The sequence below is a fragment of the Boleophthalmus pectinirostris genome, unplaced genomic scaffold (assembly GCF_026225935.1).
Source record: "Boleophthalmus pectinirostris isolate CB_2022bp ecotype Guang Dong unplaced genomic scaffold, ASM2622593v1 HiC_scaffold_16, whole genome shotgun sequence".
NCBI classification, from domain to species: domain Eukaryota; kingdom Metazoa; phylum Chordata; class Actinopteri; order Gobiiformes; family Gobiidae; genus Boleophthalmus; species Boleophthalmus pectinirostris.
The window spans coordinates 29546500-29572048 of record NW_026571095.1 but is presented as its reverse complement, the minus strand read 5'-3'; the positions used below and the strand labels follow the sequence as shown (position 1 = coordinate 29572048).

The 25549-nt window shown below is 40.0% G+C and overlaps 1 protein-coding gene and 1 pseudogene across 2 annotated transcripts in view; one reads left to right on the top strand and one right to left on the bottom strand.

Annotated features, from left to right (window-relative positions):
- Positions 1–25549, top strand: part of st6galnac3 (ST6 (alpha-N-acetyl-neuraminyl-2,3-beta-galactosyl-1,3)-N-acetylgalactosaminide alpha-2,6-sialyltransferase 3) — a 278580-nt gene that overhangs the window by 97305 nt on the left and 155726 nt on the right. For both annotated transcript variants that reach the window (XM_020919867.2, XM_055152090.1), the window contains exon 3: positions 21596–22005. In XM_020919867.2, the coding sequence (XP_020775526.1) occupies positions 21596–22005 (410 nt within the window). The remainder of the gene's footprint in view (positions 1–21595; positions 22006–25549) is intronic.
- Positions 11845–11961, bottom strand: LOC129408437 (5S ribosomal RNA; annotated as a pseudogene).

The following is a 25549-nucleotide window of genomic DNA, read 5'->3' as shown; positions in this document are numbered from 1 at the left end:
GGATTTAAAGCCAGAACAAAGTGAATGTTTGGTGAATTTTATCAAGGAGAAAGACGTTATTGTCCTTCTTCTTACGGGATTTAGTGGCACATTACATACGTCACGACCAAATAGCAGCGATTGGTTAAATGAAAAAAGTACCTGCCTACTGTCGAGCGAACGAATTCTAACACTACGAGGTCAGACGGTTTCTACGAAGTGAAACCGTCTGATAAATCGGGCTATCTTTTTACTTAATCACAGTAAATTTACATTACAAGTTTGGTCATCTTCACCTGTTGTGGATTTTTAACTGAGATACCCTGAAGCTCTCACTTCCTCTGGGTTTTTATACAATTGTAAATCTTTCTAAACCCGACTCTGATATCACTCACGTGTATCTGAGTGGTTTTCTTTTGCCAAACTTGCCCTTGATTTTTCATATTTTGTGATCTTCTGAAGTTAATCCCAGTTTTCCCACTGAAATCGCATTATCTTCACTTCACTTTTTCCTCCGGTTGCCTCCATTTCTGAACGTAGAGTGTTTTTTATTTACAAACGTTTAAAGGGTCTGGAGAGTGGAAAAGAAACGCCATTCTGCACCAAACTCTTCCTCCGCTGAAACTAATGAAAAGCGTTGCATCAGGCTGTCCGCAGATTGGTTGCCCTTGGCCCCTGCCCTTGGCCCCTGCTCTTGTCTAATCCTGCCTGTGATGTGAGGAAAGCTCTGACAGCTCGTAAACACAAGGGCCCCTCGCTATAACTCAGAGCCAACAACAAGGACACACAAGCCACACATTCAGATATTTCACATTTTTTCTTAATTTGATGGGATTATACCTGTTGTAAATATAAATTGCAGTTTTACAGCAACCAAGAAGCAATTTGTGAAGAACATTTTAAGAATTGTATTGAAAATTAAAGGAAGTAGAGAGTCTAAATAAACTGAAACTCACTAGAGAGAATTTTATTAATGTTCTAGTCAAGACCGCACTATACAAGACCAAGACAACAGAGTCCCAAGACCGAGACAAGACCGAGACCTCCGAGAGTCGAGACTGAGACAAGACCAAGACCTCCGAGAGTCGAGACCGAGACGAGACCAAGACCTCTGAGAGTCGAGACCGAGAAGAGACCAAGACCTCTGAGTGTTGAGACCGAGACGAGACCAAGACCTCTGAGAGTCGAGACCGAGACGAGACCAAGACCTCTGAGAGTCGAGACTGAGACGAGACCAAGACCTCTGAGAGTCGAGACCGAGACGAGACCAAGACCTCTGAGAGTCGAGACCGAGACGAGACCAAGACCTCTGAGAGTCGAGACCGAGACAAGACCTAAGACCTCTGAGAGTCGAGACCGAGACGAGACTAAGACCTCTGAGAGTCGAGACTGAGATAAGACTGAGACCACGGCTCATCGAGACCAAATATCAGCTCATCTTTGATTGTACGATGGTTCTGAGTTTGATCTTTTTCCTGGTCTCACTCAAAGATCTATGAGCCACGATTTTGAGCTACGATTCAAGATTTTTCACATGATCAGAAATCTTTCATCACACATGGTCAAAATCTCGCAGCTGACACCCAGCGTAAACTCGTACTTTAAACTAATTTATTATGGAGGAAGAAGGCCTAAATATCTCTTTGTGGATCTTCTATTAAACTCTCCTATGACCTCAGGTGAATTAGATGTGTGTATATTTGATCATTTTATTTCGCAATCTTGTTTTAACCAACGTAACCTGCGCGTACACTGTGATTTTTGGCCATTTTTGAGCCGATTTTTCACTCTCACAGTTTTGAAAATCGGGCCGAGTTTTGGCTTTATTGTGCGTCATGCTTTGTGTAGTAAACATGGGGTAATGAGAACTGATTAATAACTCATGACCAGCTCCAGATCCTCAATTGTAGGTTGCAAGAATATCAAATCTGTTTGAAATCCAGTCGCCTCTCGTGAGGGTTTCACACTGTTGAAGTCATTCGTATAGTGTGAGAACATGAATCGTGAGCTGTGAACTTTTAAACCCTGCGATTTGGTCGTACAGTTTGAGCTGAGGCTGAGTGAAACAATCGAAAATATCTCACAGTTTACATCTGGTATTAAGCACTGATTATTTGCGTCAGTGTTGGTCCTATCGCTATGATGACAAATCAAAACAAAAACCTGTAGAGCCCTGTACTCCTGATGCAAAACAATGCAGCGCGGTACACATTTTGACCGGGACTACACAATGCAGGAGGGGGTGGTTGGGATGATAAACTGCAGTCCTTCAAACTAAATATGAGTGTAAACTAAATATACAAATGATGAATGTAAGCATATCTTACATGATTTGTGCTGGATATTTTATTTGTCATTAATAAAAACATTTTAAGCAGCCTAAATTTGCGCATGTGGTCTAATCTTGTGCACATTTTAGACAATTCCTTTCCGCTTCTCTGTGTTTGATAGAGCTTAAGAAAATGAACATTCCCATCTTGCGGGATTTGCGGACGGGAGTGGAACTAAATATCGCAGATGCAGGTGGGAGCTGGACTGAAAATTACAATTCTTTGAGGGACAGTGCGGGTGTACTGTAAATTCAGTCCCACATAGACCTCTTACAAAAAGTTTAAAGCGTTATCTGTCTGAATATGTGCGCTACAAGTCTGTGTGTGGATAAGTCTTTTAGCTAGAGTTGTTCAAAGGTGAGCAACTTGTCAGAGCTTGGGCGAGGTGCGTAATGTCAGTGCCAAATGTAAAGACGAAGGATCAAATCTCAAATCAATTTAATCTCGTCCCATCCCTACACGTGGTCCAGGTAGGTTCCATGAGCGTATACTAGTCTATGTGCTCTTATACTTGTTCTAAAACAGCTCAAGATCATTCTAAAACTATTCAGGAAAGGTTAATTTCTGTCCTGTGAATGTCACTTTTTTAGTATCGATAATCTAAGGGTTTATCTGCTTCATCATGGCTCCATCCCAGTATTTTAGAACATTCTGATGACATAGGATTTTAAAGGGCACATGTCTCTTTATTTTAAGTTCACCCTCCAACTACTTCTCCACAGAAAATAACTCAAACTCTGACAGCCACAACAAATCAATGAAGTTGAACCAATCACTTAAAGTCCGGGAGAGGCGGCTCAGCTTCTCGGCTCATTTATATGATTAACATTACTTATTAATTAGTCACTTTTGGTGCATTTAAATGAGCGTCAAGGTTAGGTTCACACTCTCACTCGGAAGATAGACAGGTCCCGCTAGACAATTAGCCGCGTTTTAAAATAGTCAGCGAAGCGTTGAAATAGCAACCGTTGCCAAGGCGATTTGTGTTGGAGCCAAAATGATGGGGGTATAAAAAGAGCAGGGTGATTACAGCATGATGTATGAAAACGCCAGAGCCACTGAGCTACACGAGTTATACTGAGCTACAGGAGGTATAGTGGGGTGGGAGTTAGTTCGTTTTAATCAATAGCAATAGAATCAAACTGATTTTTTTTTAGATTTGTGACTACTTGTAGCACTTAAGATGCTTTCTGTACCCTTTTAATAGTATTATTTATTAATGTACCTTTACCCTGTAGATCGGCGAGATTAAGAGAGACTCTAGATACGCAGGAGCCTGAAGGAGTAACAGAAGACACTGACACTGAGGCTATGTTTACACTGAAACTAATCACTGTATCGGAAACGATTTGAGTCCACACACACGTCGTTTCTGTGTCCGTGAGCCTTCCCTATCCACACAGCTTTGAGTATATTTGTTTACATTTTACAGAAATGAAACTTTAAACTGCATGGCTAATTTGCATAGCGCCAAAAAAAAAAAAAACAGCTCAATATTGTGCGCTGATGTGGTTCAGCTTCTGTCAGACTAAAGGACACGACTCAGTGGAATATATGTTATTAGGTTGTTTTTTCAGACCAAGAGTTTGTTTTCATACCTGACAGTTTCGACTGTTCACTAGCGGTCTTTCTCAGAGTGGTTAAATCAGCTGACCGAACACGTCACAGCAACATCACGTGACCACTCTGAGGAAGACCGCTAGTGAGCAGTCGAAACTGTCAGGTATGAAAACAAACTCTTGGTCTGAAAAAACAACCTAATAACATAAATTATTGGAAGACCAAAATGAAAGTGGAATATCTGTGTTCTTTCTGTAACAGAGGAGTGTTCTGCTGATGTTCTGTGTTTCTATCACGTTGGAGATGGTTAAACTTTTCAGAGATTATACGTCTGCAGGTCATACGCACAAACCTTATTTATGAATGGACATATATTCTAGCCTCTTAGCGTTTTGGCGGTGAATTACTTCGCGGCGCTTAGACCTACAGCGCCTATCAGCGTTTTCAGGCGTCCACACGGTGCCAGATCAGATCCGTACTCAGATGAATTTGCCGGAGATGTTCTCTATCGGATTAGTGTGGACGAACACTGCATCCACAACGAAAACGACTCAAATATGAACTAGTGTGGATGGGGCTTGAATTAATGTGAAGAATGATTTGTATTCAACTTGGATTTTGAGTGGATTCAAATATCGTTGTACAAAAACAAAAATAGAGTGCGCTCTTTTACCCAAAACCATCTTCTTTGAACAGAAATGGAGCGCTCAGACATCATCTCTCCCATATTTACAACTTCATCCTCACACATAAATCAAAACAAAGAAAACAATAGGGACAGTCTGTTCATGCCCAGAGGTGTGACAGCACCCATCAGGGGCCTGAGTGATTACGCTAATATGACTCAGGCACAGTTCACATGCAGAAAATATAAACAAGAGTGTGTGTTAGTTTCAGAGTAGTTTCAGTGTAGTTAGTTCCTCCTTTCAGGCAGATATAAGGCAGTGTCCACCAGCGTCTGAACAGAACAGAAGAAGCAGCTTGGATGAAATGTGAAACGTATTCGATAGAGATGTAACAATAACCGAAATATCGTGATATCGTACCCTCAACGTTTTAATAATATCGAGGTCTCTTTGCTTAAATTAAGAGTTATTGTGCAGCAATAGCTAAAAAAAAAGACAGAGGGAACTACATAGACCATGATCCTTTGCTCCATTTCAGTGCAGACGACAAGAAGAAATAACAGTTCTAAGCACTTTTAAGTCTTACGTCTTTGGATTAAGTCTTGTCAAGGCATTTTAAGAGGAAAAAGTGGCATATTCACTGCTTTAGTTGTTTAGCCTCCATAAAATATCACAATAAATATCGTACCGTGAGATGTATATCGTGAAAATATCATCCTGAGAGATTTGGATATTGTTACATCCCTAATCGTGAGCCTTTCCACCATATCGTAAGCTTGTCTACGATATCGCAATAAACATCCTACTGTAAATATCGTTCATACTGTGATCGCCAGTCTTGGATATTGTTACACCCCAAGTATTCGATCAAAAAAAACTTTCTCCAGGGAAAGAATTGAATTTCTCCTTTACGATGGATCCTACCTGGACGACTGAGGGGATTGCACAAACATCTTTTAACCTTAACAAACAAAATAAAAGTATACCCGGGTATAGAATAGTCCTTTAAGTCCTTTTCAGTGTCCGTTCAATATTCCGTGTGTCTGTAGTCAGTCGGGTTACAAGCTACCAGTTCATTTGGCTCTCTGAGCTGGAGTTCTCCATCCAGAACTGAAGATGATCCTTTCTCCTCTGCACGTCTGCTGTTCTCAACTCCGATCCAAACAAGAAACCTGACCTAAATACGGCCAGAATAAAGTAGCTTAAAATAATACACTATACCGTACCCCTGCTGCTGCTAATATTCTTCTCATAACAATAATTAAATAATAAGAACTAAACCAGGACTGAAACAGGACCAAGCAAGTGTGAACGTGCCTTAAGAAACTCTCTGCTCATCTGCCCGTCAGTGCTTTTTATCTTTTCTTCAAAACAATCCCCAAGGAGACAGGACATCAGAAAAGTGACACAGGGCATCTTTAAACATCAGCCATCAATGAGTAGCAGATTGACTTTGATTCTAATTAGTTATGCGCCGATCTGTCTTTTTCTCTTTTGATACTGATGTTAATACTTTGGCTTTAAGTGTCTGCCAGTACTCAATATCAACCAAAAACACAGCGGATTTCCTTTAAATACAAACAGTGTATGGTAAAAAAAATATACAAATGTGGATATTCATACATTTAAAGTAATTATAGAACAGCTCTGTCGTAACAATTTAAATTTTATGAGATATTTTGATCCAACTTTGACCAGTAAATCGTCTTATTACACGTTTACTCTCTGGCTTTTAACGCCGCGTGAGTTGTGAGGACCTCTGTGTTTTCAAATTGTTATATTATATTTTATTGTTTTTGTGTATTTATTGCTATTTTATGTGTTTGCTTTTATTTGACTTGACTGGTCTTAGTGTTTTAGGACTGCCAAGGTTAAATTGAGCTTTTATACCCTCTGTTATTTTTAATACCTTTTGTTGTTTTTGATGTTCTCTTTATTTTGTCTCTTTATCTTCGTCTATGTGCTTTTATACTTGTTCAAGATCATTCTAAAACTATTCAGGTAAGGTCATTTCTGTCTAGTGAATGTGACTTTTTTAGTTTGATACCTGCTCAAATGAGTATTTAGTTTCAACACTAGTTTTAGTATCGATTAGTGTCTGATTTTTGATACTTTTGCCAACCTTATTTGAAAAACAGGACTTATTCCAATAGATTTGAGTGGACTCAGGTCTGAAGGAGTTCTGGGTGGAGGGAGGGGGAGTAGGGGGTTGGAGATGCTGATGAGGCAGCAGGGGGTCAGAGGGGTCTTTGTGATGGATGATCAGCTGAAGGCTCAGGGCTGCAGTGATGTGCGTCAGAAAGAGAGAATTGACCGACTGCAGAGACGCGTTTGAAGTGTGCACACAAGAGTGGATTTGTGGGTTTATTTAGCATTTTGTCCTTTATTTTGTTCAATATTTGCTCTCGTCGGCCTTTGCAGATTTTTTTGGTAGCATAAATTGAATAATTTTCCGCATCATTGTATGACTGTCACTTATGAATGGCCTTTTACTAGGTTCAAAAGTAAAATCAGATATTAAACAATACAAAAACTAATATTGACTCTACTCAGATGAGCATATATAAGAATTTAAAAAGTCACGCAGGACAGAAATTAACCTTTCCTGAATACAGGGTTCACACAGTCAAGGAAGTCCTGGAAAAGTCATGGAAAATGAAAATGCCGTTTTCGAGTCATGGAATTTTGTAAATGCAATGAAAGTTTTGGAAAAGTCATGGAACTTTAGTATCTCTTTCACACAACTACATCGTTCTGTTAAATTATCATTAGGCTATTAGGATTATTTCTTAACAGCTGCGCTTTTTGTTTAAAAGAGACGACAATAATGAATGTTAAAAAACTACAATGCCAAACCATACGGTGAGTGGAAAGAGTTAACATTTCATATTTATGATCAATTCTACACATGTAGGGTGCTGTAAAGTCATGGAAAATTCACTTTAGGTCATAAAACATGGAAAAGTTTTGAAATTTTGTCTGTGAAAAAGAGTGGGAATGTCTTTAGAATGATCTTGAGCTGTATCAGAACAAGTATAAGAGCTATAGACTAGTATACACCCATCGACCACTATGGAACCTGCCTGGACGAAAGAAAGTGCAATTATTTTATGTTGAAAATAGTATTCTACTGTCTAAATTTTCATTGTGGTGTTGGAATCGGCAATGAGTATTGAGTCTGTTCCTTAGTATCGACTACCAGCACTGCATACTGACGTGCTGTCATTGGGCAAGACACTTTGTACTGGAGTCTCTCCCAGAGGCTGTTATTGCATAGCCAGACTGGCGCCACCTAGTGCCTCTGCTCAATTTCATTTCTCTCCAGGGACTAGGTCAGGAATCGGAATACACTAGACGGTTTGCAAGAACCCCAGAAGTGCAAGTTCAGGCACCAGCCAAGATTCCCAAGATTGAGGATTTAAAGCCAGAACAAAGAGAAAGTTTGGTGAATTTTATCAAGGGGAAAGACGTTATTGCCCTTCTTCCTACGGGATTTGGGAAAAGCTTAATGTACCAGTTAGCCCCGTTAGTGGTGCATTACATACGTCACGACCAAATAGCAGCGATTGGTTAAATTTTAAAAAGTACCTGTCTGTCGTTGAGCGAACGAATTTTAATGCTGCGAGGTCAGACGGTTTCCACAAAGTGAAACCGGCTGATGAATCAGGTTAGTTAGTGCACATATTTCTCCACAAATCTGGAATTTACAGGTCAGATCTCCTTTGTTTCCATGGAGATACAGTAGATGCCTTCAATGCCATACTGTGGAACTTTCCGAATAAATCACTCTCAAACATCCAATTGGAGAAAAGCAGGTGACATGTCCTCCACTAGAAACGCTTTTATTATTTTATTTATGTATTTATTTTGAGCAAGTAGAGACATGTAACATAAGTGAAATCATAATGAAATCATAATTAAAGGCTGCCACATGCGACAGGAGCCTTTTCATATCATAACCCCATAACATCACCTCACTGCATCTGCCAATAAAAGCGTCAGGGGCGGAGGAGTGACGGACACAGAGGCACAAGAAACAAACTCAAACAGTGAAAATAATGAGGTGGCTTTATTACTAAAAAGTCATACTGCAGCATTTTCATCCATATTATCCATTCAAATTTGCCCTTCAAAAATAATGACACCCAGTCCATGAAGCAGAGCTATAAATCCAGTTTGAAGCAGTCTTTAAAGGTCCTATATTACGCAGAATTGACTCTTGTCCACTTTAAGCCATGTTACAGTGTTGTTACCTCATCAAAAATATTAGTTTGTCGACATTTCCAAAACTCAAAATGCTCTTTTCACCTTGTAATGTCATGAAGTGGTAGTTTTCTTGCTCTTACAGTTTACAGTGTTTACAGTTTTTACTTGACGGGGTTGAGAGTGCATACAGCGAGTTTTGAAGGGGGTGATGAGATGATAAGAGTGGCTTCTGTTCTTCTACGGGAGTTTAAGTGGTTGTGTATGTGTGTGTGTGTGAATAGATAAGTAATAAAGTGTAAAAACAGAAAAGAAAATTAAGAAAGTAAGGGTGGAAAAAAAGAAAAGAACGACAAAACAGTTTTTTTTTTTTTATATACTGTATTTTTTGGACTATAAAGCGCACTTAAAATGTATTAATTCTGGTTGTGTTTACTGACCTTGAACCGATTTTATGCAGTACACGGCGCTCAAAAATCTGTCAAAATGTTTTCGTATGACTTTGATAAACTACGATTCGTCTCCTTTAGTCCAACAGAAGCTGACCACATCAGCGCACAAGGAGTGAGCTGTTTTTTTCAGCTCTTATAGTTTATGCAAATGAGCCATGTGGCTTTAAGTTTCGTTTCTGTAAAAACGTAAACAAATGTGCAAAGCTGCATTAAACACATTATTACTCAATGTTTATTTGAGTCCTCCTCGGGAAATAGGAAAATAGGAAAAAAATAAAAATATTAATAAAATTAAAATTAAATTAGGACTAAACCAAGACTAACCCAGGACTAACCTCGAGCTGTTTCCAGGCCTGAACCAGGAGGATTAACCAGGACTGAACTAGGACTAAAACAGGACTAAACCAGGACTGAACTAGGACTAAACCAGGACTGAACTAGGACTAAAACAGGACTAAACCAGGACTGAACTAGGACTAAAACAGGACTAAACAAGGACTGAACTAGGACTACAACAGGACTAAATCAGGACTGAACTAGGACTAAAACAGGACTAAACAAGGACTGAACTAGGACTACAACAGGACTAAACCAGGACTGAACTAGGACTAAACCAGGACTGAACTAGGACTAAACAGGACTAAACCAGGACTGAACTAGGACTAAAACAGGACTAAACAAGGACTGAACTAGGACTAAAACAGGACTAAACAAGGACTGAACTAGGACTAAAACAGGACTAAACAAGGACAGAACTAGGACTAAAACAGGACCAAACCAGGACTGAACTAGGACTAAAAGAAGACTAAACCAGAACTGAACCAGGACTCACTGTTGGGACAGGCTCGGAGTTGCGTCGGCGTAGACTGTTGGGTGACCTCAGGCGAAACGAGCGACGCAGTACCGTGTGTACCCGATCCGGTTTAGGACTCTGGGTTATTGTGCCTACCCTATGTAAATTTAATTACTGAAAAATATACACAAAAATCTGAAAAATCATCAACAGCTGAAGCGATGTGCACCAACTTTGTCAACTCACAACTTTTAGCTTGTCGTGTGCATTCTCTTCTCTGCGGTCTTTGCGCTCAGAGATAATTTCCATCCCATTCTCTTTATTTCTTCAACAAAATTTCCCGGGGTGTGACCTCCAGACCCCGGCTCATTAAGTTCTTTTGCATACTGAGCCGTTCCCGTTGTAAAAAAAACCAAAACAAAACAAAACACAAAAAACAAATCAAAAGTTTTCTCGACATCTGCTCTTTCTGAACCTAATGTGTGCACGACTCCTCGCTCTGTTTACCATATTCTTTTGTCGAATTGGACGCGCTCACAACTCCAGTGTTTGTTCATTATATGCAGTCCGCGCGGCGTAGATCCTCGCATAAATATTGAACCGAAAACACGCTAGAATTCAAACCACCCATATTTCCCCGCTACCGGAATCATCAGCGAGCAAAAACGTGACATTTTTCTTCGCTAACTTTCTATCCCATCAAGTATATTAGCCCCAATTAGCCTAATCCGCCATTTACATAAATCGTTACTGAGGATTCATAACACGTCCCCGCACTCAAATGATCGTAAAAATATAAGAAGTTTAATAGGTCTTTTCTGAGCGCCGTGTTTTTCAATGGTAGCTGTAACCTCTTCGCTCCCCATTTAATTAACGTAATCAGGGTTGTGCTAGCTACCGCGTATTCATCTGACACCCGAGTATAGAGAGGCCTATACACCAGGCGCGCTGCTTTTTAAAATCATTATCAAACACATTTTAATTATCTTTGCTTCGTACGCGCTGCTGCCAGAAGATCACTTTAGTGCTATTATATGGACCCTTCCCGTTTGTAAAATATATACGCACTGTGAGATTTCCTGTTCATTTATTTAAAAAAGAGGAGTGGAGTTTAAGAGCAGGGCTGGGATTGGAAAACGGTGCATCTTAAAGAGTCCGTATTACGCCGTTTTCTGATCTATGTGATGATGATGATGATGATGTGTTTCCTCGTCGCAAACATACCTGGGGTTGTGTTTTGATGCTTTCACGCATGTTTAAAGCACGAATCCTGCATATTTACGCTGAGTTCTTCTCTCAAAAAGGAAACAAAGAAGAAAACTGAAGTGCAACGCTATGTTTTCAAACTCCATACACCTTCACTAGAATCATTTATATCATTTCAGCCCTGGAATTGACCATCTCTACTGAACTAATGGTAAAAGGAGCTGTATGACTATCACTGCTTGACATCGCAAGGTGGAACAGAGCATTTTGTGCTTTGAAGATGTAGATAGACTGTCAATAAAAGATTAATCAAACATGTGTGAATGAAACAAAACACAACTCCAGGTCTGTTTTTGAGGACGTAACAGCATTATGGCTACGTTCAGACTGCAGCCTGATGTGACCCAAAATCCGAGCTCTATGTGACCTGTATCTGATTGAATTAATCATTGCATTTATACATCGCCTTTCAAGATACCCAAAGTGATTTACAGTTCATTATTCATTCATTCACCACTCAGTGGTGGTAAGCTACTACTGTAGTCACAGCTGCCCTGGGGCAGACTGACAGAAGTGAGGTTGCCAATCTGCACCCTCGCTCCGACCACCATCATCACGCACGCACACTCCACTTTCATACTAGGCAATGTGGGTGAAGTGTCTTGCGTAAGGACACAAAGGCAGCCACTGGCCCCTCCCTGTGGCACCTGATTTTCTCAGTGCTCTCCCAACAAGTACTAACCAGGCCCGGCCCTGCTGAGCTTCTGAGTTCTGACGGGATCAGGTTTTGACAAGCTGGTATGGCCACAAGGGATGATCTTCTTTTAATGACAGTCTGAACAACGTTTAGTCCTGGTTCAGTCCTGATTCAGTCCTGGTTCAGTCCTGGTTTAGTCCTGGTTTAGTCCTGGTTTAGTCCTGGTTCAGTCCTGGGTCATGTGTTGGAGTCTGTGATTTATGTTTTGCAGGTGATTTTGAACGGCATTAATGTTAATAACATGATTCCAAATCATTTTGAGCAAAAAACATTAAATATTACTGAATTTTACTAGGCTAGAGCCTTTATGTTTGTACTGAAAGAGTTTTTGTTTTATTTTTTAACAATCTATATGACACCTGTGTGTATTTCGTCATGTCAGGTTGAGTGTTTGACTTTTGGGGTAGACATGAATCGGGGGAGTTGGTTGATTCGTCACATTGAAGACTCCACGAATCGCATACCCCCACTTAAAAAAATCCTGTGTCAAGGCATAAATTAGCTGCAATATTCTTGTTTATCGTCTGTATTTTATTCCACAATATATTGTACATCAGAATTTGTTATCGTGACAGGTCTAGTCTCAGGGAGCACAGCCCTGCCCCTGGACTCACAGAAACTGGGCAGCTGTGCCTGAGGGAGCCGCTCCACAGACCCGCTCCAAGAACCGTGCCAATAGAAAACAGACATACGGCAGCCAAAATAATATTAATTTCCAGTAAACAGTCAATACAAGCGCTTTACAAAATGCCAAACCTAAACTCATTCACTATTTTCCGTGTTATGAGCTCAGGTTTGAATCATTATGATGTTGGTAACTACTTTCTTGGTTAGTTAAGTTCTTTTGAAAGTCCATTTTGTGCTAATGCTTCCTCGGGGAAATTAAACTGGAAATGTCAAGGACCAAGACTCATTAGAAGAAGAATAAGAAGCTAAACAGTGAAGGGTTCTTTTGAATGTTGAAATGGAAAAACGAAAATTACATCTGCAAAATAAAGCGACGGCACACCTCCCTCATACCACACCGGGAAACAGCATTCAGAGACATATGTGCGGCAATTTCGATACCGCGTCTGACTTATACGTGAACACAGAGAAGACCTGTCATGAAATCTCAAAGAGGGGCTTTTACATTTCTATGGGGTATTTACTGCCAACATATAACATATTTAGATCACCATGTTACCTTTTATTGTCCTGAAAATACTATATTCACCAAAAAAAATCCAGAATCCAACCCCAGACTGTGTCCAAGTATCAAGTATCTCTCAAAAGCGGGTGAAATCTCTCATTCACGACAAATACACCATATTTTTCACACCGGATTATAAGGCACAATATCAATAATGTTAAATTCTCTTGTCTATTTTCATACATAAGGCGCACCGGATTATAAGGCGCATTAAGCGAAACAAACGCACGACATTTGAGACTGATCCCAGGTGTCCACGATCCATTGGCAGATCGCCTGGCGTTGCCTCCCTGTCTTGATGAATGTGTATTATGAATGTGAATGTGGGTGGACAATTTTAGTTTGTTGTTTTTATTTTCTACGAGAAGAACTCAAATATACATAGAGTAATAATTAGGGATGTAACAATAACTGAAATATCGTGATATCGTGTCGTCAAAGTTCTCACAATAATATCGTGGACCATCACAATATATCGAATTACAAGTCTCTTTGCTTAAATTAAGAGTTATGGTGCAGCAATAGATAAAAAAAAAAGACAGAGGGAACTACATAGACCATGATCCTTCGCTTCATTACAGGGTAGACTACATGAAGAAATAACAGCTCTAAGCACTTTTAAGTCTTAGTTCTTTGGATTAAGTCTTAAGTCAAGGAATTTTAAGAGGAAAAAGTCACATATTCACAGTTTTGTTTGTTTAGCCTCCACAAAATATTGCAATAAATATTGTACTGTGAGATGTATATCGTGAAAATATTGTACCGAGAGATTTGGGTATTGTTACATCTCTAATCATGAGCCTCTCCACCATATCATGAGCTTTCCCATGATATCGCAATAAATATTGTACCGTGAAGTTCATACCGTGACGATATCGTATCGCGAGACTTTGATATCGTTACACCCAAGTGTTTAATGCAGCTTTGAGCACATTTGTCTAAGTTTTAGAGAACCGAAACTTAAAACCACATGGTTAATTTGCATAAACTATAAGTGCTGAAAAAAACAGCTTGCTCCTTGTGCACTGATGCGGTCAACTTCTGTCGGAATAAGGACCGTAAATTAGGCTTTACTCCACAAGGCTCCTGACTACGGTAGCTGTAATGCTCCGACAATCCATCAAGTAGTGCGGCTTCGTAGTTTACCAAAGTCGTACTAAAACATTTTGACAGATTGTTGAGCACTGTGTACCACATAAATCAGTTCAACGTCAGAAAGCACAACCAGAATTAATACATAAGGTGCACCGGATTATAAGGCGAACTGTCGATTTTTGAGAAAATTCAAGGATTTTAAGTGCGCCTTATAGTCTGAAAAATACGGTATATAACTTCTTCCACCTCAAATAAATATGAGTTTGGTGCTTCAATTGTTGATTCTGATAAAACTGCTGCACATCGCTTCAGGGTTGTGCATTGTTTTGTGTCATGTTTTTGTATTTTGATTGGGAAATTGATGTTCTGGACTGGAGTGTGGGTGATGTAAACTTGTGGATGAAGCTTTAAACAGAATCGTACAGCTAACCTTAAGGAGGGTTCGAATAGGGCCTGGGAAAGATCGCTAAATTACTCAAACATGCATGGACGACATCTAAAAACATTATGACTTTGTAGAGAGCTCCAAAAAGTCGATTTTTCGCAATGTCCCTGCTTTAAAGACATATTTTCCCATGTATTTCCTTCTTTTGAACAGAAATTGATTGAGGAACTTTTACATAGATCAGACCGAGGCAGAGTCAAGGTCGGTACAACCTCATCGACAAAATGCTGCTTTTCACATGAAGCAATCTCCCAAAACGCTGCCGAGAATTTCATCAAATCTAACCGTAACTTCTGCTCTGAAAAGAGAAATAGCCAAGGTTTATTTCATGAATTCTCTCGCTTTCAAAAATACAAAATACTACATTTCATTAATTTGCTAGAATTTAAATGTGTACTGTGGAATCTTTCTGGAATGCTTCACAGTATGGCATTAAACTTTTCTATCTTCATGGAGACCAAACCAGACTAAGTTACAGGTCAGATTTGTGGAGAGGCGACCCCTGCTCATCAGAATGTTTGTTTTTCTAGGTATTTTTGACCTATAACACCACGTGTAATTGAATAAATGTAAGGCAGAGCTGTTTAATGTCGTACTGTGAAACATTCCACGCAGAGCAATGATGTATCCATAGAAACAAGCAGGTAATGGGCAACAACCAAGAAGTTACACAATGCCCTTTTCACCTGCTTCTCCATGTTCCACAGTACGGCATTGCACTTATTTATCTCTACTGAGAAAGCAGGTGACACCTCAAGGTCAAGTTACGTGTCAGATCAGTGGAGACCACTCACAGTAAGAATTTCGGATGTAACAATAACCGAAATATTGCGATGTTGTATCTAGGGCTGTCACGATCACCGCAAAATTAATCACCGTGGTACTAAGAGGCCCACTGCGGCGCATATTGGGCCGCGGCGATCACCGCACGTGACCAATGTGACCCGACCCAGAGTCCTGCACGGGTCCATTTTTAGAGACCCTCTCCCGCCCAGACCCTTCAACATTCCACCTGTTACCGCACGTGCCCGTGAAAACCCAGGACTAACACAGGACTAACACAGGACTAAGGTGCACCTGCGTAGACTGTTGAGTGACCGCAGGCGACAGGACAGGCACAGAGCTCCTCGCCACAAGAAGATAAGTGCAGTTGTCGCCCGATCGTGCTTTGTGGACACCGTGCTTCATGGGCTCAGGGTTCTCTCTTAAGTCTGCACGTATCCGACCTGGTCCAGGACTCTGACCCGAGCTGCCACAGTGAGAGCAGGAGAGATGCAGCGGCACTTGTTCCAAAGCCAAATGTTACTTCTTCCACGCTACACACGATATCTGCAGGACAACCAAGGTACATGTGCATCTGCACAACAAGCGCATCATCAGAGAGAGTTTTCAGTGACGCTGGAAATATTATAACTCCGGGGGATGTGGGGTGTGGGAGGGGGGTATCACTGCATACTGTGCTGTTGAGCTGCAATACCGCACCGCAGGAGAAATTCCCTAACCGCGACAGCTCTAGTTGTATCGTCAAAATCCTCACAATAATATCGTGGACCATCACAATATATCAAATTACAAGTCTCTTTGCTTAAATGAAGAGTTATGGTGCAGCAATAGCTAAAAAAAAGACAGAGGGAACTACATAGACCATGATCCTTTGCTCCATTTCAGTGTAGACTACAAGAAGAAATAATAATTCTAAGCACTTTTGAGTCTTAGTTCTTTGGATTAAGTCTTATCAAGGCATTTTAAGAGAAAAAAGTAGTATATTCACAGTTTTGTTTGTTTAGCTTCCACAAAATATCGCAATAAATATCATACCATGAGATGTATATCGTGAAAGTATCGTACCAAGAGATTTGGATATTGTTACATCCCTAATCGTGAGCCTCCCCACCATATCGTGAGATTTCCCACGGTATCGCAATAAATATCTTACTGTGAGGTTCATACTGTAACAATGTCGTATCGTGAGACTTGGATATCGTTACACCTCTATTAAGAATTCACTTTTTTAGGTCAATAAAAACTCATGTTATTAAGTAAATGAAAGATGAGTGCGTTTAATGCCATACCGAGAACTTCCAGGCAAAACAATAACATCTCCATGGAGACAAGCAGGTGGACCCTCCAGCAGAAAAGTTACACAGTGCGCCTTTTAGGCCGAACAACACAACAACTCCACAAACTGAAGTATTCTACATTTAGAGATAATCAGGTTGTGTTTATTTTAATTCATTTGAATTTTAATAGGTTGTTTATTTCATGTTTTACGATTTTAATAAAAGTCACTGTTGGCTTTGGGACACAGTGAGCTCGCTTCTGTGCTGCTGGGCTCAGAGCCTATTGTATTTACAGTGATTCATGCATGTTTGAGTAATCTGTATTCTCCTGTATTCTTAGACTTAGACAAACTTTATTGATCCACAAGGGAAATTATTTGGGCACAGTAGCTCATACATCACAATAAATATAATAACCAAGAGGGAAAATATAAATGGTATTAATAAATTCTAAATAAGTAGCAAGAAAGATAGCAAGAGACTGGTGTCAAAAAAGACATAATTATATAAATGTCAAATATACAGTAAAAAATAAAATTGAACGATAAGTAATACAATTTTAAATCACAGCAGAAGACAGTGCTACAATAATAAGATGATTGGGAGGACATAGGGTTATCTGTTACATAAGGGTGAGTTGTTGTGCAGTTGTATTGTTCCGATCTACCCTCCACTGGTACACACTCTGCTTTGTTCTCCAATTGTTTTTTTTGTTTTTTTTCCCTTAACGCTGATATGTTTAGGATTCAGTACAATATGTCTTCTGCAACATCTCGATTCAGTTGACAGTGTACATTTGAAATGTCACACGAGCTGTTTGCGTTGGCGTTCTGCACAGTGTGACTGACTCCACTGCATATTCTTATATAATAATGGAAGTAAGACTTTATAGATTTATCACACCTGAAGATATATGGCAGTTTATATTCATGTTTAGTAATTAGCACATGACACACACAGTTATTCCCCTGTGCTGTGTGAGCGCAGATGTGATACAGGGGGACATGTGATCTGGAGCAGACTGAGGGGGACTGCGGGACACTGTTTTTATCTGACCTCCAAACATCTGAGAAACAGCTCAAAATACACTCCACCCAATGGGACTGGGGACTTTAAATGTTCTCTTTCAGAAGAAAAAATGAGTCTTATTACCTTTAAGATTCTATTGCTGCATTTGGTTTGTATTTTAAAATATGCTGTTGTGCTGTTAATCAGATTAAAAATCCAGTATGTAACCTTTTTGACTTATAGACTAAAATAAAAGCATGGACCCCTACTTAGCCTGATTCATCAGCTGGTTTCACTTCGTAGAACCTCGCAGCATTAGGATTTGTTTGCTCGACGGTAGGCGGGTACTTTTTTCATTTAACCAATCGCTGCTATTTGGTCATGACGTATGTAATGTGCCACTAACAGGGCTAACTGGTATATTAAGCTTTTCCCAAATCCCGCAGGAAGAAGGGCAATAACGTCTTTCTCCTTGATAAAATTATCCAAACATTCTCTTTGTTTCAGCTTTAAATCCTCGATCTCAGGAATCGTTGACAGCACAGAAATTCATTGATTGGTTGGTGCTGGAACTCGCACTTCTGGGTTTCTTGCAAACCGTTTAGTGCAGGCATGTCCAAACTATGGGCTGGGGGCCAAATGCGGCCCTCAGACAAATTTTTCTTGGCCCTCAGACTTCCAGGTGAATTGGCCCAAATTACCTTGCATCAATTTAAGAAATATTTTTTTACTGCAAGTTTTTTGGAAAATCTGCCTTGATAAAGCTAATATTGAATATTTAGTGTGTGATTTTGAGGATCTTAGCATGAATAAAGACTAACGGCTCATTCTAACGTGTTAAACATGCACATATTTCAATTATTCACTGTATTGTGCATCAGTCTACTGCCCTCGATCGGCCCTCTGCCTCATCTGTGTTTAGATATGTGGCCCTTGATGAAAAAAGTTTGGACACCCTTGGTCTAGAGTATTCTGATTCCTGATCTAGTCGCTGGGGAGAAATGAGGCACTAGGCGGCACCAGCCTGGCTAGATCCCTAAGGTGAGCAAGCTTGCAACTCCACAAGCCTGACTCTTCTCTGTCCTGGAGCGCCCCTTCTTGCTTGTTTCCATGGAAATGCCGTTCCTTTGGCTATAATCTTCCACATTATGTTATAAAGTCTTATTTATTTCCATTGAGAATGTTTCAAAATATGCTTTCAGTTTTCTATTTCCATAAGATGCAGGTGACCTTCAGTTTCCACCCGCTGAACATGACGTACTATTAAACTATTTGAATGTAAACTGTAAACCATAACCAGACTTGTTTTGTGAAGTGAATATATTTGCATGATGCTCTGTAAATGGCTTCTGAAAGCTTTTGAAATCCTGCTTCATGCCTGTCAGTGTCAGCAGTGGGAACTCAAACACACATCTAACATAGAAATGGATTCCTTATTTTTAAAGTGGGATTTTTAAACAGGCATTATTTAAGTGACACATGAAATCATAAAAGCATGTACTCTACCAGTCAGAGAGTGACAAGGCACAGCTGTGAAATGAAAACCATTTCAAAGATCTCTTCATGAAGATCGCTGAGAGAGGCCAAGGGTGGCAACAAAGCAAATGGTGGATAATGGTGGAGGATTTGATTGAGTTCTTTCACTGTTTTTCTTTGCTACATACACACACATTCTCAAGGCCATATTTAATACAGATGGGGGCAGCTAAACTACTTAATACTCTTAAAAGTCAGATTTTTAATGTAATACTATAAGATCTTGGTTCTATACACTAGTAGAAATGATCAGGTTGAATATTGTGAATTTGGATCTTTCATTTTTTATAATCATTCATCAGGACAACGTACAGTGACATAATGAATGCAAGTATCAGATTCTTGCTCAGGAAGCTCATTTCCATCAGCAGTTCTTAAAAAGGGAAGAGATTGAAGGGGACACAGAGTATTAGGCTACGTTCAGACTGCAGGGCTTAATGCTCAATTCAGATTTTTTTGAGAAATCAGATTTTTTTTGCGAGGTCATTCACATTTCCAGTTAAATGTGACTTGTATGTGATCTCCGGTGTGAACTTTAAACGCCCCAAACGTGTCCTGCATGTACAATGTAGGACACGACGACGTCACACACAGCGAGCGTGCTCAGTGTTTATGGAAGTCACCTAAACGCTGGGCTTGTCTCCCAAAATACGGTCCAGTTCTTCATAAAATGGACAGGTTACACATCCAATAGTCTCCTTGTATTTGTCTCGGAGGCTCTTTATTTTTTGTTGACACTGGAGCCATGACCACCTGTAGTCACACTCTGACTACTCTGACTCTTTGGCAATCATTTCAAAAACAGACCCCTCGAATTTGGCCTGAATACAGCGATCCTCCCAAATATGAATAAACTTGCGAACCTCGTTTTCCCTCCACTGACTAGACTCAGTGTGAGGGGATTGTTATGTGCTTCACCGCTTCACTGACACAGAGTTCAGGCACAAGTTTCATATAACGAGAAGAACGTTTGTGTACATTTGTGAGCGCCTACTTGTACCAATCTCACGGGGGGAAACACGTCTTCGTGGGCCCATTTCAGTGAGCAAATGCATTGGCATTGGGCTGTATTGGCTCTCAACAAGAGGAGCTTGTTATCGTGTTATTATGACGTGTAGGTGGGATGAATGTGACCTGGCCGTTCAGACTGAAGTCACATGTCAAAAGTAGGGGTGTCAAATTATCACGTTAATTGCGATTAATTAATTACAGTCATATTTAGCATATTATGTTTTTTAATCGCGTTAAACTTATTTTTAATCTTTAACTTTACTGTTTCTGTATGCGAGTTGCCTTATTATAAAATCTGTTTTTATGTGTTGTTAGGACACAGTCCCGCACTGTGCAGTCCTGCTCCGCTCGCTCCCGCAAAGAATTGTAGCCTAATTTTCATTCCCCTTCTCTCTGTCACAGAAAGAACATCTATATTCCACTGAGCCATGTCCTTTAGTAGAAGCTGAAACACATCAGCACACAACTGCTTAGTTTATGCAAATGAGCCATGCAGTTTTAAGTTTCTTTTCTGTGAGACTTGCGCAGAGCTGCATTAAACACATTACAATGTCAAATGGGCTGATGTGGCTCTAGAGTGGTGATGGTTGATATGTTGTAAAGTTGAGTTTATTTATGCAAATTAGTAATAGTAATAATAGTGATGATACTTATATAAAAACGTTAATGATAGTATGAAAATAATATAATAAATAATGAATTCAAAGGAAAATACCTCAAGTTGAAGGCTTTTCTCAGCAATTTTTAGGTGAGAAAAAATAAATAAATTAATTAGATTAATTAATTACAGATCATTTTTTTAATCGCTTGACAGCACTAGTCAAAAGATCAGATATGTATCAGTTTTAGGAGCACATATCCAAGTGGCCTGGGTCGCATTTGAAAAAAAATCGGATCTGTGTCGTTCAGATACAGGTCGCATAGGGGCCAAAAAATCGGATTTGGGTCACGTCAGGCTGCAGTCTGAACGTAACTTTATTTATAGTAGGGTTGTCAAAAGTATCAAAACCAATACTAAAACTAGTACCGAACCTAGATGCTCATTTGAGCAGGTATCGATACTAAAAAAGTCACATTCACAGGTCGGAAACGAACCTTTCCTGAATCGCACAACAAGTTTAAGAGCACAAAGACTAGTATACGCCAATGGACCACTAAGGAACCTACCTGGACCACTGAGGGATTATTATAAAAGAAAGTACTATGATTTAATGCTGAAAATCACATTCAATTGTCCAAATAAAAAGTATCGAGTCTATTCCTTAGTGTCGAAAGCATTTGAAATTTTAGGTATTGGTATTATTTTTCCTCTAACTCCCTTGTTTCTTGTTTCTCGTTGCAGCCTCTGAAGCTCCACTGTGAGCTCTGCAGCGTGGTCTCCAGCTCGGGCCAAATGCTGGGTCAGGGTCTGGGCGCTCAGATCGACCGCTCGCCCTGCATCTGGAGGATGAACAGCGCCCCCACCCACGGATTCGAGAACGACGTGGGGCACAGGACCACGTTACGAGTCGTGTCCCATACCAGCGTGCCCCTGATCCTGCAGAAGCCTCAGTACTTCTTCGGACAGTCCAACGACACGGTGTACGTGGTGTGGGGCCCGCTCCGGAACATGAGGAAGGACGGGAACGGGATCGTGTATAACATGCTGAAGCGCGCGGCGGAGAATTATCCACACGCACAGATCTACGTGACCACTGAAGACAGGATGAACTACTGCGATATGGTCTTCAAGAAGGAGACCGGGAAAGACAGGTAGGAAATCTGGCTACTAAATTGTGTTTCTAGTAGAGATGGTTTATCGGTCTTCGGTAGAAATGCGCTGATATGATTCTGATTTTGAAAAACACCGCTGATACTGAAGATTTTGCTGGATCGCTTATCGGTTTCATGATGTCAGTAAAGATGGTTGAGCCTTTATTTACACTGTTGTAGTTATTTTGAGGATAAATAGCAGGAACATAGGACAACTTGATCTCTTGTGGACTCTACACTGGTATCGGATAATATCAGGTATCAGCAGAGACTTCAAAGTATCAATATTGTCACTGAAAAAGCTGCTCTAGTCTTCGATTATCAGCAATATCAGTGTAATATCAGATAAACACGTTTCACTAGCAAGCACCAAGCCACAACAATGGAATACGATATTTAACGATATTTATCAGGGTCGCCACGGGGTCATAAAAGTCTTAAAAAGTTCATGTTCCTAAATTAAGGCCTTAAAAAGTCTTAAATTATGTTGTCCAAGTCGTATTTTTTTCACAAAGGTCTTAAATTTCATTGGCCTATTTTTTGTATACTCAACCGAGCTGCAGTGCAATGTTAAATGGAGAGAGGAAAAAACAACAACAACGTGAAAACAATCAGTAGAGTGGAGGAAACCTTTGGATGGATCATGGGGAAGTGTAGGTTTAATCCACAGTGGCTCTTAAATTCTAGATCTAGTACGGATTTGGTTGGTCACTATTAGAATTGGATCTGGTGTTTTTCGCTCGCATAATGGGTGCGATGTTGGTCTTAATTTTCATTTAAAGGTTGTATGGAGGATTTTTTTTAGTTTCAAACTGTCAGTGAAAGATTAAAATGCCATTACAGAGACGCAGCAGCTTTGTAATTATGATGACCAAAAAAAAAAAAGAACGAAAATCTATAAACTGTGGACGTGTTGAGGCCAGATAAACATCAGCCAATAGAAAACGAGGCTCCCTCATTTTCTATTGGCTGTTGGGTTGTCAATCAAACTCCCTGGTATAACTGACTCGTCGGAGCGCGGGGGATTACGTGGTTTACGCAGCGGTTCTTAGAGGCTTTTTTGAACTGTCGCTTCCTCGCATTTCGCACAAAGTTTGTCGCGACGGCGGACGAGAATCCACGACCGGTTCGCCGCAAAAGAAAGTCAGTTTTTGAGGTCGCTGAAAGAAGAAGAGAAGGGGAAAAGGAGCAAAGCCAAACTGAGGTGATTCTTGGAGATCTCGTCTAGCGATGGCGCGACCGAAGCAGACGAAGGGTCTAAAAACTGATGCGTCGGTCGCTGAATTACTTCTAAACAAGTCACTTCAACAGTAATTCTGAACGCGCACAAGGATTGTCGCTGTATTTCTCTTCCCTTAAAAAAATCCTCTATACAGCCTTTAAGTGGTCTTAAAAAGGTCTTTAAAAACTCTTTAATTTGGGTTAGTCAAACCTGGAGATACCCTGATTATTGACGGTGGATAGATGTGATCAAGATTCAGGGTGGGGGTATAATCTCCAATCCAAAATTGTCACCCCACCTCCTTGAAGATAACGTCTTTGGACTGAAGGATGGGCAAAAGACCTGGATTCGAGAGCGCTGACGCAGACGGTGTTGTCAGGATAGGCTGTATAAATAGGGCTTCTGGGTAATTGAAGGCGTGGTTGAGATAAACTGCGGTTGGCTGGAGTGGAGGTTGAGGCGTGGTCCAGCTCTTGAATCTCAGTTAATCATATTAATTCCACTTTGTAATTAGTTTTACAAAAGTGATAAGTTCATTTGGAAACTTCAGCATAACTTATCATTAATCATAAATTTGCTTTGTACTTTAAAATTTGAAAGTTTTATAACAGCAACAGTACAGCTAGTGCCAATAGGACATGGACTCATAGGCTACGTTCAGACTGCAGCCTGAAGTGACTCAAATCTGATTTCCCCCCCCCCTACACGACCTGTATCTGATCTTTTATTGACAGTCTGAATGACACAGATCAGATTTTCTCAAATGTGACCCAGGCCACTTGGATATGTGGTTTTAAAACTGAAGTAACCGATACTTCAGTCTGAACAGCCAGCTCACATTTATCTGACCTACACGTCACAAATGTACACAAACGTTCTTCTCGTCATACAAAAATTGCGCATGAACTCCGTGTGAGTGAAGCAGCGAAACACAGGGCAATCCCACCACTCTTGCCTGCGACTCATCACACACAAAATCTCATCCATTTCCTTCTCAATCTCTTCCTTAAAACAAACAAGCTCCAGTATGACAGCAAATTTAAAATCTCCAGGTGCTCAAAGCGGGCATCCATGTTTAAACTCCTTCTGTAAACACAGAGCACTCTCGCTGTGTTTGACGTCGTCGTGTCCTCCAGTGCACATGCGGGACACTTTTGGGGCGTTTAAAGTTCACACTGGAGATCACATACAAGTCGCATTTGATTGAAAATGTGAATGACCTCTCAAAAAAATCCGATTTCACAAAAAAATCTGAATTGAACATTAAGCCCTGCAGTCTGAACATAGTCTATGACATTTTAACGCTGAAAGAATGAGACAATGGTGTGAAGATCTGCGGTGTGTTTTGTTTTGTCACTGGTAATATAAGTGCATTTACATGCTTTTTTATTATAATAGTTTTACTACTTGTCATGACTTGAATGTCATTGACTTTCCTTGAGGGGTGAAGCTAACTAGAGGCACTGCTTTGTCTGAAGCTCTGTTACTCAAGTTAGACTTTAATCTGAGTTTTGTTTTAACACAATCTGACCATAAATAATTCTACTTTTAAACATTATATTGCACATTTAATCACAATAGCAGTTAAATTTACTCAGTTACATTTACTTGAATAACTTTTTGAAGACACTGTACTTTTCTATCAGCGATCTTTTACACCTACTTGAGTAATATTTTTACTGAAGTAACAGTACTCTTACTTGTAGTAAAAGTTTTTAAGTCTACATGTGACAAGTTTTACATTTATTTTAGTCCACATCACCCTTGAACAATAGATTTCAGTCAAAATTTTTTCACAATGTGTTTAAATGAATGAAGAAATGCAACTGATGCAGCTTTTAAGTTAACGGCACTAGATGTGACTGTAGAAGAAGGAAATCGAGCTGCTGCACGAGAGCTCGGCATCAGTGAGTTGGTGGTGAGGCGTTGGCGACGGCAGCGTGACGAACTGACTCAGCGCAAAAAGACGACAAAAGCTTTGAGGCGATAAGAGCAGACGGCTCGAACTTGAAAATGTTCTTGAAGACGTGGACACCTGCGGTTTATATTCAGGTCTAAATATGTACAATTTTAAAATTTTGTTAAAACTCAGTTGATGCATCTTATATTCAGGTGCACTCAATAGTCTGGAATTTACGGTAATAAATGCATGTTGATAATATAAAATTATTTGAACGTTTGTGTTTCTTGCAGAGCTCCTTCAGATATGATTTAGTTTGTCTCATTTTTGTGTCTTTGAAAACACCAGATTTTGTGTATTATTTAAATTTCATTTCGTTTTGTCCTTCAAATTACCTTAACTTCAAATTATAAATCAGATAA